This window comes from Coenobita brevimanus, chromosome 63 (genome assembly GCF_032717465.1).
Source record: "Coenobita brevimanus isolate Jiangsu-jjx chromosome 63, ASM3271746v2, whole genome shotgun sequence".
Lineage (NCBI taxonomy): Eukaryota > Metazoa > Arthropoda > Malacostraca > Decapoda > Coenobitidae > Coenobita > Coenobita brevimanus.
Window position 1 is genome coordinate 6784256 of NC_137016.1, and position 21712 is coordinate 6805967.

At 39.7% G+C, this 21712-nt stretch overlaps 1 protein-coding gene across 1 annotated transcript; it reads left to right on the plus strand.

Annotated features, from left to right (window-relative positions):
- On the plus strand, window positions 1-19900 carry LOC145404309 (ferritin light chain-like). Its single transcript, XM_080275832.1, has 6 exons — window positions 1-257; window positions 5539-5626; window positions 7918-8006; window positions 10412-10579; window positions 16631-16795; window positions 18485-19900. The coding sequence occupies exons 2-6, from the start codon at window positions 5539-5541 to the stop codon at window positions 18614-18616; spliced, it is 642 nt and encodes a 213-aa protein (XP_080131958.1). The 5' UTR covers window positions 1-257; the 3' UTR covers window positions 18617-19900.
- Window positions 19901-21712: the final 1812 nt, after the last annotated feature.

Below are 21712 nucleotides of genomic sequence, written 5' to 3' on the forward strand. Positions count from 1 at the left end.
GCCTCGGCCCTCAGTACCACACCAACTCGGCCTGAGAATACTGTCGCGCACTCAGTGTAGTGTCGCAGGACTCTCGGCGATTCCTATCTGCCCCCAGCAACTTTTTATTATCACCCACCAGCTCGTTATCAGCCTGTGAACCTCTCGTGGACTCCAGGGTCGCCGAGTGAGTGGTCTGCGCCTGATAGTAATCATCTTGCGCACTATTACTCTGATACCAGGCCTTCCGTCACCAGCCCCTCCTATCCTCTCTCACGGTGGGTTTGTTTGGATGTATTTCCTTGTCACTCGATAAATTCTAACCTGTGTGTGTGTGGATATTGTGCTGCATTTAGTCAGTATGATTGAGCCTTGATATGACAGTGAACATGATTAGCTACATGATTTTTATCCTTTTTAAATCCCCCTTTTAGCTTGTTTTTCAGTAAGCGGCATTAAGCCTAGTAAAATAATTTACAGTGATTAGTTCAATTCACGAGGGAAAGCAGCAGTTAGGACTGCAAGACTCCAGTAAAGCCTTGGTTTGTAAGTTGTGGGTGATGATCAAGTCCATAATACGAGGGAAGAGAAATTACTTTATTCAAGGTGACAGGAGGCTTCATAACGTCTCTTAGTAAAGTAGTAAACGCATTGTATCTTCATTCTCTTGTGCGGTCTGAAACAAACTAGGCTGGTGCTAAAAATATATGAATGACATGAGAGAGAATGTCAAGGTGTAATAAGCAAATAAACAGCAATGAAGAGGACACGACGAACTCAGTATTGTCACCTTGAATACGGTCATCAGTGACGTGCAGTTGCTGTCTGTGGTTAACCCTCGAAACCTTATCAGAAGCTAATATGAGTTATTGCTGTAATAATCATTAGTAATTATGTGGGAGAATCTGTTGGGAATTAGGATGACGATAATGTTGGAATTTCGTTTAAGTTGGATAAGAAAAATACTGTGTGAAGATGATGATGGAAAATCGCTGTTAGTTTGGAAACAAACAATAAGGGAATTATTGTCTCGGGGGGGGGGGGAAGAGAGAGTGGGGTGGGGGGTCGTTTCATATTTTTTTTTTTTGTCACGGACCATGTGTATGATCAAGGGACAGAGTAGTATCATTGTTCTCACGGGGATTGCCCGATTGGACCCCACTTGACCTCACCCCAGCCACTGATAACAGCGACTATATAGGAATGTTGGGTTGGAGAAAGGGAGGATGTAATAGAAGTGCCTTTTCTTTATTCTTACATAATGGTTAAATACTTGGCTACCCTTCAGAGAAAATAGCTTTAAGACACCACTCATGGGAAGATGTGATTGATGTACGGTACCGCATTTTCATGTCTTACCGGCAGGTAGTTAAGTCATTCCATGCTCTTTAGTCATTAGGATAATGTTATTCTTATTTCCAAGTGGATATCTAAGTTACAGCCAGGAAAATCTGGTTGGGGAAATGAAGGATGTGGAAGAAGTCTCGCAGTTGTACTTCCCAGGTAATGGTTCTGTCTAGCCAGACGCCGTAATCCCGTTCTTGTTTTATGGGGAGGGGCACTAGCCCTCCGCGAACCCACTTGTTGACGCGTAGGGAACATGTATGTGTTGTTATATGGTTACCACCCAGCGTTGTAAGTGGTTTCCTGGTTTACAGGAAACCACCATTTGGCATGTCACAATGTAAAGCCACCTGTAAAGGAAAGTAATAAAAAGTGACAGGAATGATGGAAGAAATAGGAAGTGTAGGGGGCACTGCATCAAATGAGTGGATGATGGTCGCCACCAGCTACCGTGAAAACTTCCAATCATGTATTTATTATCTGTTCTCAAGTATCACTGTGGTAGTAGCGTGGGATAGGGGTAAGTAGGCCTGATCATGGAATTGACCCCATCATTACGATGTAGCAGCGAAACTGTCTTTGCCGACTTATATGATACGGTATCCCAATCAAAATACCCGGTATATACATAAACATATGTATAATATACCTGTATATATTTTAATGTAAACTTATGACTTGTACCGTAATGTGTGTGTGTGTGTGTGTTTACCAAAAGATGTATTTACCAATTTTACCTGGTGATATACAGGAAATGAGCGTCTCCGTGTCTCAACCATTCAGACTTTGCTTTAAACTCATTTAAGTTGCTTTAAATCCATCACAAACGTTGCCATTTAATAATGTTTTGGAAAAGACAAGAGTGCAGTGTAGGTTCTATTGAATATCGGTAACATTGCAGCGGAGGAATACAGTTGAGAGTAAGAGAACATCCACCTTCTTGCTGCCAGGCAATGAAAACTCGCATTAGAATTCTCACTCCCCAGCCATAGCTAATCAGAGTTCTTCTACTTCCAACCACTGCTTCTACCCTCCCTACCCACCACCAAACAACTCATGAGCTGCTAAGCCCACCAACCGTCAATCCGCCCTCCTCCTCTCCATCCCTTCCCCAGCACCACCCTTTTCATATTACAGAACATGGACTGTACAGTATAACCTCAATTTTTTTTTTTCCCCCTTTCTTTTGTGATTGTGGCCGGAGGTTTGATGACAACAACTGTCTCATGCAGGATAATAATATACATTCAGCCAGAAGAAAGGGTTCTTCATGTCAGGTAGTGTCGAAGATTTTATGCTTTCTACTGGATACTGTTTCAATTCAGCCATTAGCTGCACCAAATAATGTTGTAAGCCACATAGTGCAGAGACGGATAATCAGGAGTTTACTGTACAGTATGCATGGGCTTGCAGGTTCCTTATCATCTCTCTCAAAATTACTTTCTTCCGTAAAAATTGAATGGAAATTTTTGTTGAGAACTTCGCAAAATATCTTTTTCTTGGATATAGGTTATCCACCCATCCAACTTTGGTTTTGCTTTGGATGTAGCTGTAAGACAGCTTTGGTTGATCACTACTCATATTTATAATGTTTTCTGCAAACTGTCTTTGAGCTTCTCTCCTTATCTCCTTATCCTTGTTTAATAATTTCTTGCTTCTTTATGGTTGTTATATGCCCTCTCACTGTTGTGTCTTCTGTATCTATTCCACTGCAAGTCTTTTTTCTTTTTTAATTTTTTATATTCTGTGTTAAACCACTTCTTTACCTTTATTTCTGTTTCTTTGTGCTGAGGTATGTACTTTTGGACTCCTGTTTCATAAAATTCACAGAATTTTCAATATACAATATATACCGGTATCTTGTCCTCTAAGCTCCTTTTCCCAATTTATTTTTTATTAAGTATTTCTTAGGTCATGGTAGTTGCCCTTTTTGTAGTTTAGGTTCTTTTTGTAATTTACATTACTGCTAACTATACCATATGCCATCCTGAAGCTGCAATTAAATACTGCATGGTCGATTTTGCCAAATGGAGGGTGATACATTATGTAGTCAATATCGTTAACTTGCCTGGTAAATATAAAATCTAATAATGATGGATCATCTAGTCCTCCTTTTCTGGTATTTTCCATTACATGTTGTGTTAGGAGAAACTCCTGTACAAGATCCAGGAGCTTTTGATCCCAACAGTTTTCATAGCTTCTTACCTCTTGAGTATTCCAATATATATTTGTATTGAAGTCTCCAGTTAATATAATTCTTTCAGATTTCTATTCTGTGTAGTAGGGCTCTTAAACTCTGAATTATACTTTCTTCTAGGTCTTCATATTTGCTTTTCTCCCATGTTTGAGTGGCAAATTTGCCATAATTATTTTCTTTTCAGATGTGTTAATCTCTGATGCAGTTAGTTCTACTTGTGAGGGTATATCTAGTTCTATCTCTTGTAGATTTTTCATTGTTAATACCAGAACTTCACCCTCTTTTTTACAAATTTCTATCTCTTCATATATTGTAATCCTTAAAACTTTGAGTATCATGTGATATCCTTGTGATTAATTTTATTTTAGTTTGGCAAATAATATGAGGTTCCATTTCTTTGATGTAGTCTTTTATTTCTAATAATTTGAATACCATTCCATCTACATTTGAGTGCATAAGCTTAATTATGATGTTTCCATATTTGTTGTAGTTTGAGTCTAACACCTTCCATTGTCTTGGTCCCTCTTGTTTATGTAGCCATCACTTTCTTACTTGTAATCTTAATACTTTGTAAAAAAAATTTGCTCTTCTCTTCCTCAGATCTTTCCTCAATCTTTTGGTTTTACATCCTCCCTCTTCTTATGTAATCCCCATTCCTCCTGAGTTAGGCATCTTTTTATTCTTACTTTTTTAAATTCCTCTTTGCCCATTAGATTGTTAGCATTTTTAATTTTCCTCTACAGTGTTCATGCTTTAGAAGGTTGCTTACATCTGTCATATTTCCCTAGCCTTTTGTGTTACCCTGTGTGTGAGAGAGAGAGAGAGAGAGAGAGAGAGAGAGAGAGAGAGAAGTAATTCAAAGTAAATATATATAGCTGTAGTGGTAGTTATGTGAACAGAGTTGTGTCATATGGGCTGCTACAAGTGCAGTTGTTACTGGTGTGAATGTAGCCTATGCAACATTAAGGTACACTCAGAGAGAGAGAGAGAGAGAGGGAAGGGGGGGGTAGGGAAGGGGGGACTAGTCATGTGATATGACATACTGTGCAGGTAAACTAAATTAAACTACTCCTGGGTTCTGTAGCATTAGTCACAGCTTTATCAGAGAAAGAGAGAGAGACTCTCATCCACACCTATCTCAGTCCCAAAGTTAACGTCGTCTTGGTTGATTGTTGTCTTGTTCTCTGCCCTCTGTCAAGGTAAAAGCTGGCTATGGATTGTAAGATAAATTTCAAGCAGCAGAATTATATTTAAACATGATGAGTCTAGTCTAGGACTGTAATGTCTTTTAGTTATGATTTGCTTAGGATTATCATAATTTGATTTAATGCCGATGGTGACTGATGTGGTAAAATGGATGTGATGGAAAGCTCAGAAAAGAGCTTAGAGTCCTATATTCCTCTAACTTAGTGTTGTAGACCAATATTTATTATTCATTCAGTATTATGATCCAGACCTCTTTTTCCCCATCAGGATTGTTGGGAGTCCAGGGCTAGGCTAATCAGTCCTGACAGATAAAACAAGGGTGATCAGCATCACTAGCCACTGAGTGGCATTATGTGATGTACTGTGCTCCGTATATATATATATATATATATATATATATATATATATATATATATATATATATATATATATATATATATATATACTGTATATATATAGATAGATAGGTAGAGAGATAGGTAAATAGGTTAATACAGTACAGTATATAGGCTATATACCGGTATATATATATATATATATGTGTGTGTGTGTGAGAGTATATATATATATATATATATATAATATATATATATATATATATATATATATAATATATGTGTGTGTGTGTGTGAGTGTATATGTATATATATATATATATATATATATATATATATATATATATAATCATCATCATCATGATTATCATTGTGTACAGTACAAAGAATGTAAATGCATATGTTTGCTATATATTTATGTACATATTCACTGTATATGGTTAATATAAATGTAATTTGAAGGTATTTTCTCTTCAGATGCATAGAATAGCAGCTGGGTCTCTTTTGATGTTACTGGTGGTGATTGGAGTGCAGGATGTTGCAGCTCAAGTGGCCAACAACCTGCGTAAGTACTGTTTGAAGGAGTAGTATGTTTATATATATAACTGAACATAGGCACAACTAAGGGGGAGGGAGACTGAAGGGCCTGCCCCTCCTTTCCTTCAGAATAAGCTGAACAGGAAGCCATTTATTCATTACTTTACATTTCATTTACTCATTCAGGTACTGATTTTTGTTTTCCAGCAGTGCTTTTTATACTGTTTAACACTTCATAGTTTATGTATTAGTCACGATACTGTACTGTTCTCTTATATGGGGATTGTTCAGAAAGTATCTGACCATAAGCTCTAGAAAAATATTTAGCTAACCTGTTGAGCTAGGAAACTAATCCCCCTCAAAGTAGGTCCTTTCTGACTTGACACATAGAGCCCGGCATTCTTTCCACTGCCTGAAACATTTTTCATGGTCTGTTTTTGGTGTCTCCTGCATGTTGTTCTTCACATGCATCATGAGCTCTTCTCTCGTCTCAAATTGGAAACCCTCCAGCAGAGTTTTAAGTTTGGGTAATAACCAGAATTTGCACAGAGCCATGTCTGGTGAATAGGGAGCCTGCTGGACCTGTGGGATGTTGTGCTTGGCCAAAAATTCCTGAATCAGTTGAGAAGAACAGGCAGGGGTATTGTCATGGTGCAGCTTCCAACTTGCTGCATTCCAAATGTCCGGTCACTTCTGATGCACTGCGTCACGAAGATGACGGAACCTCGAGGCAATACTGTTTGTTTACAGTCTGACTTTCTGGTGCGTATTTGTGATGCACAACACCACGATAGTTGAAAAAAACTGTCAATATGCATTTCACCTTGCCATGCACCTGTCTTGCTTTTTTGGCCGAGGCGGCCGTGTATGCTTCCACTGGGCTGACTGTGGTTTGGTTTCTGGGTTATACCCATACATCCAAGTCTTATCTCCAATGATAACAGTCTTCATAAAGTCTGGATGATGATTTGCACACTCCAACATGTCTTGAGCAACGTTCATCCACAGAGCTTGTTGTTCACGTGAAAGGAGCTTTGGAATGAACTTGGCGGCAACGCTTTGCATGCCCAAATCATCCATTAAAATTTTATGTGCTGATCCTTGGCTGATTCCAGTTTCATTAGCAATATCACTGACAGTCAGCTGATGATTTCTCTTCACCAAATTTCAGACTTTCATTACATTTTCAGCACTCCTGCTTGTTGATGGACTCCCAGGACATGGCTCATTCTCAATTGACATTCAGCCATTTTTAAGCAATTGTAGTACTCCATTGTTTGCATTACCCCCATGGCTTCATTCCCCCAGATTTTCTGGATCTTCCTGATAGTTTCAACTTGGGTATCACTTAGTTTTTTGGCAAAATTTGGTGTAGTAACATTGTTCGACTTTTTCGGTCATCATGATGGCCACGGGAACGCGACAAGCACAAGGTGCACGACCATGAACACAGACTGACTGACAGCCACTGAGTTATTTACAGTGGCTGGCATTAACACACATGTGCACAGAAGTCTTGCACTGTGGTACGCAAAACTCCTCCGCTATCCTTCAAGTGGTTGGTGAGAAAAAAAATGAGGGTGGATACTTTCTGAATAGACCTTGTAATACTTTATAAGCAACTTCATCTCAAAATTAAGGTCCTACCATAACAGAAGCCTGTTGCACCGTAGTAAACACAATATATACTGAAAGAATTTTTTTCTCTCTCTCTCTCTGTGTCTCTCTCTCTGATAGTTGTATTGACCCTTTGAATCCATCCAAGTGCCTACTTCTTGCTTTGTTCTTGTTGTCACCAGACAATTTCATTCATCTTAGAAGAGGCTTCTCGTACTGATGGAATTTAATGAGGCCATATCAAAGTGTCAAACCACTTCTGTATGAAAAGTCAATTCTTAGCTGAAGAAACTTGTCAGGAGGTGGCAAAGAATTGCAAAAAAACATTCCCTGGCCAAAAGAGCTGAGAGATTAAAATACTAAAGAGTGCTTCTGATGTGCTACCATTAATTTTTCATAAGGAACAATTGAATGACAGTGCCAACAGTTAATATATGTTGATTTCTACACTGATATATTTGTTGTATTATCCTATGTAAGTAGTACAAATTATTGCATCCATAGTTTGGTTTGTAAATGTGCTTTATGCATTGTAAGTGGTAAATATTAATGAATGCTTCATGTGTGTGTATACTGTGGTATATGCCCAGTTAGCCTAAGTGAGAAATGCATCTGTTAACACAGTTCCATTATTTTTCCATTCTCCTGTCAGTATGTATTGATGTTGAATGACAGATATTAACCAGTTGTAATTTTCCACAGCTGGATTTCCATCAGCATTCCTGCAGCATGACTCTCTCCTGGAACTCATGAAGACACACTTTGATGTCTCCATCAACCAGCTCCTTACCGTAAGGCTTTCTGCGCTATTAAGATCTACTAATAACCTGTTCATTGTAGGTCTTCTATGAGACTGGAGGACATCTTTTGCATACTGCTCAATATTATCTTGTTAGTGAGCAAGTTACATTGATATTAAACAGATACATTGATATACAAGAAACTGTGAGGGTTTATTATGCAAAATATTTGTGGTAGGTGGGGGTGTTCACCATCCACTCACTCGATGTAGAGCTGCTGTCGGGTGTCTGCCCTTTCCACTCCTCCATCCTTCTTTCCTTCCATCCTCTTCTGTCTTCCTTTCCTTCATTCCTTTCTTGTCCTTCTGCCTACAGGTAACTTTACACTCCCACTTCTGTCTTTCTTTCCCTCAATCTTTCTTCTCCCTTCTGCCTGTGGGTGACTCTACACTGAGTGACAAGCCAAATGGTTTCCTGTACACCAGGAAACCATTTACTACGCCGGGTGGTAACCATATAACCAGATTTTGGGACCTGATGGTTTAGTGGGAAATTACTGCACTTCAGTCAGATTGAGCAAGTGAAGATTTATATCCAAGGGGTGGTTGGGGTTGATTGCTCATGTAAAGCCACACAGGGATGTGTGCGGCTAGTCACTCTCATATTAAATGTCGGGATCAGCTGTCTAGCCCCGGGCTCCAATGCTCCTCACGGGGCAATTTAGGAATGGATGATGGATGGATGGATATGGTGCCTAGGAAAAGATGCTAGGAAGTCTTAGCTCACAAGATTACCGCTGTAAGGTACTGTATACGATGGTACTGATCCTTTTATCTTGCCACTGGGTGTTACACAATATGTTTGATATCACCTATGTTCATAGCACCTTTACTATGAAAGCTTTCCCCTATGGTGCATGAAACTATCTGCTGGTAACAACAGTACATTGAAAAAGGACATTAACATATTAAAGTAGTTAATGCTGGCAACCTGGGCTGGGAACCTGCTTAGGATGCTATGGGTGTTGTCTGTTATTAAAGAAAATTTTAACCTCTTTGGTACAATAGATCACCCTTTGTTCAGTGCAATATTGTCTAGCATCATCAGTAAAAGAGAGAGAGAGAGAGACTACTGAAGAAGTGAATATGCAGCTGCTTGTGTTAAACTTTTATGATTCAATGAGAGAGAGAGAGAAACTACTGAAGAAGTCAGTATGCTGCTGCTTGTGTTAAACTTATATGATTCAGTGAGTGAGAGAAAGAGAAAGGCTACTGAAGAAGTGAATATGCTGCTGCTTGTGTTAAACTTTTATGATTCAGTGAGAGAGAGAGGAGGGGGGGGATCTTTTTTTTTTTTTTTTTTTTTTTTTTTTTTTAAGAGCACCAAACTTGTCCAAGGAACTTGAAAGCAGTGTGGGTGCTGTTAAATTAAGAGGGGGGGGGAATCAAGGAAATAAGAATATCACCAAAACATATTCCTTTTTTTACTTTTTACACATTCCTCTCAGTTTGCAGAGCAACAAACTTTTGTCCGAAGAACTAGAAGGCAGCATGGGTACTAGCAAAGAGAGAGAGAGAGAAAGTTGCCCCTGTTGTATAGCAGTATAGAAATCAGTAGCTGTGTGATTATGTATGTACTGTATTCCTAATTTTCATATAACTCAAGATTTACAACATTGTTCTGAGAAGCAGGAGTGCTAGCTACATAGTAGTGGAAAATTCCACATGATTCACACATTTTCAATCGCTTCTCAGAGTTGCCAGGTAGCCTGCTGTTATGGGCAGAGTTATTCTGTAAAGCTATGTGTTAATTGTTTTTTTTTCTGTTTTACATAGATGAATGTTTGTAAAATTATGTAATATTCATATTTAGTTTGAGTTTGTATGCTAAAGCATTTTGAGTGCCACTAACGGAAGAATACTCTGGAATATATTGAAAGTCTCTGACTTGGAACTTTTGCCGCTAGGAGTACCTAGAATGTTAGAGCAACAAAGAAGGTTATAAAAGGATGGGGGAGAGAACAGAGGAGTCAGTTTACTTGTGGCCTTGTGAAGTTAGTGTAGCTCTGGCACATGTGAAATTAGTTAAGCAGACAGTGTAATTACTTGAAAAATTAAGACCACGAATGTGAGGAGCCTGTGTTATTATGACGCTTGAGTTGATCTTGTGTACCTTGAAAGGCTGACTCTTTGAGGAACGATTCACTGGGCGACGTCCTTCCCATACTGAACTGCTGCTTTTGGAGCTTATAGCAGTGTGGCACAAAGACATAACAGTTCCAAAACCTCTCTCCTTGGTTAACGTTATGTGAACCAAATGAGAGAGAACGAGGGAAAGGGAGGGGAGGGGGAGGGGAATTGATACACTACCTATAGATCAAAGCATTGCCAAAATACTTTTTTTTTTCTCTCTCTCTCACATTCTTTTCAATCTACACTGACCTATCTCTTCAACAGAGCAAACAGTATGGGAGCCAGTATCTAGAGCGACCTGGTCTGGCCAAATTACTGAAGGAGGAGAGTGACAGGCACTGGGAGGAGGGCATGGAGACCCTGAAGGAGTACCTGCAGATTGGAGGCATAGTGGACACAACCTTCCTGAATAAATATAACTTTGGAGGCAAGGTTGGTCTTGGGGTGATTGGCACATGTTTGGAGGGGAATTTGACCACAGTGTTTTTTTGGTGCGATCTTGGTCAGTTTGAGAGTAGCACATTTTCTCAAGTTATTTCATAGCTTCTGTGTGTTTGTGTGTGTGTGCATATCATAGTAAGGCCTTTTCGGTATGTTATATTGCCATTTTTTAAAACAGTTCAAAGTAAATAACAAACAGATTGACAACCAAAGATCCATCGTTGACTTGAAGGGTGATGTACCTTTTTGCTCTTCCTGTGGTGCTGCTGTTGCTGAGGGGGATGATTCAGAGAAGCAGATGTAGCTTCTGCCTGGGAATAAAACCTCCTCATCCTTTCCTGCATCTTGCAAGGAGGACCCAGGGCAGTCGCTCCTTATGCAGTTTTGAAACACAAAGGGAAGAGACTTTCCAGAAGTCATTTCTTTATTTCTCACAGTAGCCCGAGACATTGAACGCAGTTCCAGGCTGCAGACACAATACATTTGCCTGGTTTGTTCCCTGCACATCACAAGCACCAGACGAACCCGTGGATCTGTTCAGTGGAACTTTTGCAGAGAATGGATCCACACCTCGTACACTATACTGTACTACACTAGAGCACATGGTTATGTGGCAGATGCAACATCCTCACAAAGACTCCTCTCGTCACACCGAACATAATTCCCCTAACCCTTTCCAACAACTCAAAACTCACACAAATACTGCCATCCATATCTCAGCCCATGGGCACAAACACTACACCTACAACACAAGTCCACACTAGTCATGCACTGTATTTGACACACAACATACTCGTAAACATACTACAACTCAATGTTGACAGCCTCTGCTTCAAAGCACCACTTCATCACTAACACAAATTATACATTGCACTCCGACAAGAAACAAGGCTCACATGCACAAGACTCCTCATGTCAGTCACTATTCACACATCTAAACAAACAGAATTGATGGCCATTGAGGAGACATCATCAGTCACATTCATACATCCATCCTCTATGCAGATGCAACACAGACCACACGATCACTCTTCGAGAATGACATCACATTGGAAATACAGTCGCTAGTCAACTTTGGTCACAAACAAGAAATCAGTTTTATTTATGTATTCATTTATTTTATTTTTTTACATCTCCCATGATGACCAAGCACAATATAACCCACAGCTCGTTCCAGTGACACACTCATCTAACTCTATCTCTGCTGGGAACTTTAGTGCTAAAAATACTGCCAAGTACAAACACAGCCAAGACAGCTGCCAGGGCTTTGAAACTGCAGCTCAGTTCAACAACGTGTATACACACATTAAAAAATAATTCGGTATCCCTGGGTGCAGTGAGCTTTGAAATGGTTCATAAAATTAAAACTGTGTTCATTTAGTAGTGATTTATAATACAGAATTATTATTCCATGTGTTTTATTGTATCACACCACAAGTGTGCCAAATCATTGTAGGTTTACAGTCTCATTGACACCTCAGAATTCACCAACATTCCATACCAAAGCTCTCTGCTCTCCTCCTCCCCAGACATCACATTCTATTTGTGCAAACTTTCACACACCACCAACTGGCAGACGGAACCCAGACTCCCATCAAATCACCTATCTGTCATCATTACCACAAGAATACAATCCAAACCAGAATGATCACACATCACTTACACAGACTGCAAGAAAGCAGACTGGACCTAATTCACTGAAGAAATAAAACATCACTTCAGCATACTAAGCAGCACACCTATCACCAACACTGATAGGCACATTATGAAATTCAGTATAACATCATGCTTAATGCAGAAAAGTACCATATTCCATGAGGCAACAAAAGACACTGCAGCCCAAACCTTCCACCAAAGATTACTTGCTTTATAAAGCAGCATAATTCAAACAACTCCCACCTCCCTCATACACAAGTCGCATCACAAGGCACTAACAATTAATGAAATTGACAACAAAATTAACACAAAGAAAAAAGAAAACTGGAAAGCCATAGTAACGACACTCATCCACTCCAGCAATCCTTCTCAGCTCAACAAAACATATAACAGTTTCACCAAATCGTAAACAGGCACCACCAGAACGCATGCCACCATCATTACCAACATCCAGCATATCTCTTCTTGTAAGAACAAGCAGACATAATGCAAACCACTATGCAAACATATGTCACCTTACACCAGCATGCTATCCGTCTATTGCTAAACACCTTAATCTTGTAAAGGGTAGCCACGAACAAATCTCCTCCATGTCACCTTTTCCCCTGACATTTCACTGCCCTGCCCCTGCTCCCAGCCCACACCCCCCTCTCTCATATACCTCTCCACTCCATCCCTTCATCTCATCCTTGGCCTCCCCCTTCCTGTCCTCCCCTCCACCTCACTCACATACTGTCTCCTTGTCAGTCTCTTGCTTTCCATCCTCTTCATATGGCCAAACCACCTCAGTATGTTTCTCCTAATGCTTTCTATAACATCCACATCCACACCACAATGCTCCTTCACTTCCTCATTTGTCAGTCTCTCTCTCTACATGACCACATGCTCCTCTCAAATAACTCATTTTCACGGCTCTCACTCTTGACTTCTGTTCCTCCAACAAGGTCCATGCTTCACTTCCATACATTAGAGGTGGTATCACAATACTGTACTGTCATGCAGCGACTTTTTTACTTCCATGCTCACTTCCCTGTTTCTTATCACTGCTTTGAAAGAACCAGCAACCTTTCTTCTCTGTTGTACCCTTTCAAGCACTTCACCCTCTAAACTTCCATCCTTACTGATCACACTACCTAAGTACTTAAACGCACTCACATTTTCCATTTCCTCCTCTTCCAACCTCACTATATATTCAGTGACTTTATTTCTCTCGAAGACCATAACTTAATTCATCCCTACATTCTTCTTTAGATTCCTTTCTTACACACTCACGAACTCATTCACCAAGCCTTGCAGCTCCCCTTCGTCTTTGTTTAACAACATAGTATCATCTGCAAACAACAGTACTGATATTGTCAGCCGGAGATAGTCTGTTACTGATAATCACTCCTAGGTCCTTCTCTCTGGTATGTGGCGGGTTGAACTTCCTGACTTATAATCCCAGTCTGGTCTTTATCCACTTTTACCAAACATAAGTACATGACACTTGTCCACATTGAATTCTAACTATCTGTCAATCTGTTGATTACTTTTCAATTTATATTTGTATTGAAATCTCCAGTTGCTATAATTCTTTCAGATTTTCCTTCCATTCTATGTAGTAGGACTCTTAAACTCAGTATTTTACTTTCTGCCAAGTCTTCACATTCACTTATATCAAATGTCTTTGTCATTGGTGGCATATATAAATTTGCTACAACCATTTTCCCTTCATGTGTGTTGATCTATACTGCAATTAATTCTACTTTTGAGCATATACATTATCTAGTTCTATCCCTTTGACCTGGGGATTATTCTGTTAATATCATTTGTTTTTTTTCTCAGTAAATCTACCTCAGCAGACAACTCATCTGTTGTAGAGGATATTTCCTCTACTAATTCTTCATTTCTTTCCTTTAGCAAATGCATTTCCTTTTTGATTGCATCTATTTCCAGGTGAAAAGTTTTCTCCAGTTTATTCACTTTCTCCACTAAGTTATTATGTTTCCATTTTTTTTATTTTTTTTAATGCAAGGAAGAAGGAGCCAAAGGTCAGGAGCCTAGAAATTGTTCCCTCCAAGAAAAAAACAAAACAAAACAAAACAAATTCAAGAACTGATCATTTCGAGATGCCTGGACACACTGTGTTTGAAAGACGGAGATCATAGCCAGTAGGAAATACAGACAGAGGGAGACAGTTCCAGAGTTGACCTGTTGCATACATGAAGGACTGGGAGTAACAGTTAACTCTTGCATTAGAGAGTTGGACAGAAAAGGGGTGAGAGTTTGTTGCTAGACGGGTGCTATGCACCCATCATAGTAGATGAGGGGATGCAAGCAGACAGTTCTCCATATTCATCATTCTGTTTTCTACTTTAATCCCTTCTCTGACCACCTTCTGGAGACACATTTCCAAAGTAATCCATCTTCCAGAAATGTAATTTCTACTTACAATCTGGCATCTCCCTGTCACCTGCCTTGTTGTGGTATATGATGTTTACTTCAACGAATTCATGGGATCACAGATTTTTTATGCTTACTTTCTTTGAACTACATCTTTTTTTTTTTATTATACTTACACTACTGTGTTGAATTATCACAATTTAGCCAAGTACTGTACTGAGCTTGACTCATTGTCTGTACATGCAGATTGAGGGCATATATACTGTATTTCCCACCATGTAATGTGCACTGGTGTATAATACACACCCATGGTTTGGCAAGGGATATTTTGGAAAATGAATTTATTCCATTTAGTATATTAAAATGTACAAAGTTATTCTTTTTACACAGTTACTTTTACTACATATCCAGGGGCGTACCTAGAGGTTTGGGGGCCCTCATTCTCAAAACTTTTATAATATCTCAGTCGGGATTGTCGGGATGATAAATATGTATATTTTTAAATGTTAATAAAAAAGCTTATACATTTTTAAGGCTTTTGGGGGCTCGGGGGGCAGTTTCAAATAGCCCCCCCTCCATCCCCCCCCCCTCAGGTATGCCACTGTATATATCTTACTGTGGAATATATTATGCAGCACATGCTTACAGTAGGTGAGCCAAAATATGTTTATCACTATAATCCATAAAAATATAGCATAAAACAGTATGAAAGGGGAGGGGGGAATTAAAAGTAAATTTTGTTCATCATTAAATCCTTCAGATTCATCTCCTATATCATCATATTCAAAACCAGAAAATTTGCCAGTGTCTGATAATGAGCATTCCTAAGATTTTGGTGATGCCACCCTTGTTAAATGACGTCACAGCTGTCTTCATCTTCCCATTATCCATTGCAGTTTTTACCCACTCATTTGATATAGTGCTGCTTGAGTGACTGCCCTTTCCTCTCTTCTTTCCTTCTTTCTTTCCTTCCTCTTCTGTCTTTCCTTCATTCTTTCCTCTTCCTTATGTCTGGGGGTGACTCTACACCAAGTGACAAGCCAAATGGATTCCTGTACACCAGGAAGCCATTTACAATGCTTGGTGGCAGCCATATCATCAAATTGTGGCACCTGATGGTTTAGTGGGTACTTAAGGTGCTCCAGTCAGATTGAGCCTGGGTAGGTTTATATCGAAGGAGTGGTAGTGGCAGCCCTAGTTTCGTTTGAAATAAACTCAGGTGAAGCTGTCCGCCTTCAGCAGCACACCATCCCCCTTTAACGGGATAGGGACAGTGGTGAAGGACTTTGTATAACTGGGCAGCAAATCTGCATGACTATATCAACCCCACTACAGAAGGTATTCTCTAGTACCTGAAGGTGATAACTGGTGCTATTCATTCACTCTTGTACTATAGCCAGTTGGATCATTCTATCATGTACCATTATGTAACTTGTCTTTTAACTTGGTGGTAGGTGGTGGCAACTATCATCCACTCATTTGATGTAGTGCTGCTTACTTCCTTCGCCCTTATTACTTTTTTTGTGTCTGTTCTCTCTCTTCCTATTTCTTCCATTTTTCCTGTTACATTATATTATTTCTCTTTCCTTTTCAGGTGGTTTTACATTGAGTGATAAGCCAAATGGCTTCCTGTAATTCTGGAAACCATTTACAGTGCTGGGTGGTAACCATATAACCAACTCAAACCTGTTCTCTGCATGTCAGCAAGTGGGTTGGTGGAGGTTTAGTACCCCTTCCTGTAAAACAACTAACTCAAAGACAAACGACCACTCATGGGATTACGGTGTATGGCTGTAGATGGATAGATAGATAGACTTTTAAGTAATAGAACTGATTAGCCCTGTTGTTTTTTATAATTACTGTATTTAATTGACCCTTGTATTTCAATTATGTAGTCAGTTTGACATTATAAACTGTAATTTTGATTAGCATGCAGCTGTAGGCAAAAAGTTGATGTAATTGCTCGCCATTTAATAGTCCTTAGTTCACGTGGCTGTTCCACAGGGAGAGCTGAAGCTGGATGGGACAGAGCAGTATAAGATGAAATACCTGGAGACACTGATGGAGTTGATGAGTACCTCCCGTGGCCTCGTCACCCAGCTGACCAATGATTACCATCTGGCCATTCAGAGGGAACATCCCTCCACCAGTGCTTTTGGGGATGCTGAGGTGAGCAATTGGCCTGTACCTCAGACATGCCTTGCTTTTACTTTACATCACCTGAGAGGAATATATTTCACCACTTCAGCACTGGATTCATGCCGCTCTTGTAATCTTATGTTGCATCTCCCTCCACTACTATACAGAGAGGCAGCAGATGAACTGAACTTCCAAAAACTACACAAAATTCCCTAATGACATTCCTCCTTCTCCACCCATCACTACATCTCACAAACTTGTGCACATGTCACCACAGCCATTCAAAATCCACAGCTAAACAGCATCTTTCATGGATCCCCACCAGACATTCAGCCCAAAGAAGTTGTCCTTCCCAGAAAGACACACCTAGCCAGGCATTATGACCATCACTTTCTGTGCTTCAGTACAGACACAGAATACAAATCACAAACAATCCACTATGTCCTCGCAGTAATGCACTCCCTCACACCAAGACACACATAATCACCTCATGCACCTCATTCAGCACAAAAATCTGTCACAAAAGTCCTTCAACACATAGAAGAACCTCAACAAAAGATCTTTGGGAACAGCCAGCTGAAGTGGCCAGTTTTCTGCAGTCCACTAGGTTCACATCCAGATGATCCTTAGGCCATTACAGTAACAACTACAGCAAATCCACTCAACCCACATCTTATTTTTACCTTACTCATACCAGTATCACACTTATACCATGTTTAACTCACTGTATTTCACTACAACCCCGAGTTATATTTCACTAGTACCTTATTTGTTCTCATTAGTACTTCACTTATGCCTTACATAGACCTCATTGCCACTGCACTCATGCCTCACTCTGCCTCATTCACCTCATTAGTACTTCCTTTTGTGTCTAACATATCATTCACTCTTCACAACTACATCACCCACAGATTGTTCATATCTTACCAACACCTTATGACTAACTCACATCTAACTACCTCACTGAAACTCCACTCACACCTCACCATTACCTCATGCATCAGCATTGCCTCATTCACACTCTGCCATTACCTCTGCCTCATTCACACTTCACCATTACCTCACACCTCAACACTGCTTTGCTCACCACACCCTCACTCACAGGTTATGCATATCTTTCCAACCTCATTCGTACAGTACTTTCACGGTAGCTTACTTACACATTAACCAAATCTCAACCAGTTGCCTCTGTTAGTAACTCAAACCAGCTCATTCCAGAATTATTCACTGTTCCATTCCCAGGTCACATTTACTACTTTCTCTTCCCTCATGTCTTTCTTTCATTAATCCATCCATCATCTCCTCCCTTACTGACCTGTCAGGAGTGAAGGGGGCCTGGTGAGTGACCAGTAGCCATCCTCTGTGTGGCATTATGAGAGTGGTAAAAGATTCTGAATGTACTGTATAAGCTTGTAAAATAATAAAAAATTTTAATTACAGAGTAAGTACGTACTGTGAAGGTGCGTAGATAATATTCTCTGATAAAGGAATATGAGTCTATGACCATGCATTATAGGTACCGTACAAATGCTGAGATCTGTATTGCCCATTTTGTCTCACTTCTGTTAATTTCAGATTCAGTTACTTAACTGAGTTTGAGGTACCCTTTTTAGGCAGAAAAGGGACACATATTCTGTATATTGTAGACTGTGAGCTCCAAAGATATTTAATTTGGCACTTAGTCCTCCAAACTGTCTAACCTCTTTTCTTTCTCCCAAGGTGGCACGGTTCTTACTTGACCAGGTGGAGGAGGAGTCTAAAATGGCACACAAGATGGCTGCCCACAGTGTCACCTACAACTCAATCAAGAACATTGGAGTGGCCCAGGAGATGTTTGATGAACACCTCTAAACAAGTTCATTACAGTACACATAAAAAATCCCTACAACACACAATGTGAGTTAGTTCAGAGTTCTTCACAGGGCTGTACCTTCATATTTCATCAATTTACAGTACTTTACCCATTTTCTCAAATGGTTACTGACAAGATATATGTTGTCGTTTTGAATAATCAGTATTTCACTCTCTGCTTCAAAATGGCAGCCCTTAAATGTAGGTAAATTCACTGGTAAGCTTTGAAAAACCAAGCTGAGCTTCAGGCTAAAGACAAATGAGTGTTGTGACATTCTTTTTGTAGATGCAGATGCAGTATACTTTTCTTAAACTACAATAGTCTTCATTTGTAAATAGATTGAGTGATGAGGGTGCATGAATGATTGAGTTAAATGAGATGTAATTCCGCAATATTTACATATTTAAGAGTAATAACCAATGTTTTAACAATATAACCGAAAGTTCACACCTTTGATTCCCTTGAAGAGCTTTGATTGTTTAGTGCTCCATGTAAAAGCATTGTTTATGCCGGAATTTCACATTTGTAGGAAGTTTTGTTTAATGAATATTGCTGTATTAAACACTTTTTCTTTACTCCTGTGTGTGCGATTATGATTCAAGATGTGATATCCACAATAAATTATAGATGTACCTATAAACTGACCTGGCAGCTCATTATTAATGGTAATTTATAAGTTAAAATTGTGAGTGTTTCTGGAAAAAAAATTTGTGGAGCAGTATGTTAAAACCTTACTGACATTTCTGTCACCACTTAGTATTCCAGTTTACACTTGTAATAGCCGCATTGACAAAAGTTTCTGTCATTCAGAAACTGTAATGATTTCTACTTGCATTATATTCCTGTGCTAATCTCCTGCTGCTGTTTAAATAGATATGTTTCCTGTACACCAGGAAGCCATTTACTATGCTGGGTGGTAACCATGTAACCAAATTATGGAGCCTGGTGGTTTAGTGGGTAATTAAGGCGCCCCAAGCAGATTGAGCTTGTGGAGGTTTATATCCAAGGGAAGGTTGGGGTTTATTGGTCACATAATGCCACTCGGGGATGAATGAGGCTGGTCACTCTCATCTTAAATGTCAGTACCACCTTGCCTAGCCCCAGGCTTCTATGGGACAACACAGGATTAGATGATGATGATGATGATGTCATAAGTCAGAGGACCATGTGTTACACACTCAAACAGAGACACTGTGTTTGATTAAAGGTCTTGTACCTGCGTGGATTATTTTCTGGTTTTCTTTAGTATGTAACTGGTAGACATTAAAGTATATACATATCAACGTTATGGATTAAATATCCAGACTGAATCTGTCAGATACGTTTATATGAAGCTACAAAACATGGTGAATGTTTTTGGCGTATCTGATAGACCCAGGATTTTAGGGGCTTGAATGATGAGTGAATGGAAGCGTGGCCCATTGGATTGGGCAGATTTGGGCTGTCTGGACATTGCTACTCGTCACCCTGCCTTAGGGTGGAAAAGGAGGTGCGGATGATGATGATGATGGTCTAATTTAATCAGATCTTCCCTTGATTGACAGGATTTTGTTGCAGAAGTTTTGCCAACAGTACAACTTCTCTGGAAGCTCCACAGTACATAAAATGATGATTGGAAATAATATTTGTAGGTAGTTGCAACACCCGCATGCATCTTGTAGAAATTTTTGTAAATACAGTACTATGTCACCATGCGAGTTAGCTTTATTCTGCACTGCATTGGTTCCTAGACTCCCAGTCATGAGAGACAGCAGGAAACTGGAGAAAATGGAGAAAAGAATATGAAAATAATGAAATGAATATGGCGAATTGGACAGAAGTGTTAAAAAAAGAAGACAGGCTAATTTCATCTTGTGATACTGCCGCAGGTTGGTGTTGATCAACCCCAATCTTTCTGACTAAGCAGACCCGGCAACCTCGGGCAAGCAGCTGCACCTGCAGGGCCATCCCATGCAGTGAACTGATGTTCCCTTTTAAGTACAGGTAACAGCCTTCTTGTGACATCGACATGTAGGGTAAAGTGTGGAGGTTTGGTCCCTGGATGAATGCTACATTTGCATCTCCATCCACTTAACTGGAGCACCATAGTAGGTTCACATCACTCTTTTATCTGGTCATATTGTTTCCATCCAGCATTGTAAATGTTTTCCTCGGTTACAGGAAACCATCAGGCATGTCACTCAGTGTAGTCATCTGAAGTGGAAAAAAAAGAGTACAGTACCGTAATAAAAAGTGACGAGGACTAAGGAGAAGTAGGAAGACAGGAGGGCAGACACAGAATGATGAAGGTGAAGGAAGAAACAGGGAGTAGGACATGAAGTGAGTCGATGATGGTCACCACCACCTACCACTCCTGGTGCAGGAAAGATTGTTAATATGGGAAGTTGGACTGAGTTTAAAAAGAAGGCATATGAAATTCGTCTAGTGATACTGCTGCAGGCAAAGCTGGTGGGTAAAGCTGAAGACTATTGTAACAACAAAATTTTATATTTAATATCATTGCTTCTTAGGCCGGCTATACACGCTCAGTTTTTTTGCTCCGGTTTAACTGTGCAGGCCGAAATTGCACAGTTAAAATGGAGTGTGTGGATGAAGAATTATCTGCGCAGTTTTAACTGCAAATCAAAATCCTGGCCTGAACGATATCCGTCGATGAGAGAAAACTTTAACTGCACAGTTAAACCGAAGCGTGTGGAGGCAAATTCGAAAGTTTGCTCAGTCCGCACGCAGCTTCAGTTGTGGCAGTCTGACAAGTGCAATTTTTCAAGGGCATTTATAGAGGAATTTATTGAAGTATATAGAGCACATGAGTGGATAATTAAGAGTAAAAACTACTGTGACAGAGACCAAAAACGATTATCTTATGAGAAACTCATTGAAAAGAAGAGAGAAGTTGATCCAGAGGCTGACACAGATGCAGTTGTGAAAAAAATAAACTTAAGAAGTGCCTACAGAAAGGAACTAAAGAAATTGTCAGATTCTAAAAAGTCTGGGGCAGGTGCTGACAATATATATACTCCCAGTTTGTGGTACTTTAACATGCTAAGTTTTTTGATGGACCAAGAGACCCCAAGTGCATCAACGTCAAATTTGGA

Excerpts from the sequence above, each read along its gene's own strand:
- LOC145404309 (XM_080275832.1), top strand. The coding sequence starts at position 5,539 with ATGCATAGAATAGCAGCTGGGTCTCTTTTGATGTTACTGGTGGTGATT. Across the intron at positions 8,007-10,411 it reads CCATCAACCAGCTCCTTACC|AGCAAACAGTATGGGAGCCA; the intron begins GTAAGGCTTTCT and ends TCTCTTCAACAG. Across the intron at positions 16,796-18,484 it reads GTGCTTTTGGGGATGCTGAG|GTGGCACGGTTCTTACTTGA; the intron begins GTGAGCAATTGG and ends CTTTCTCCCAAG.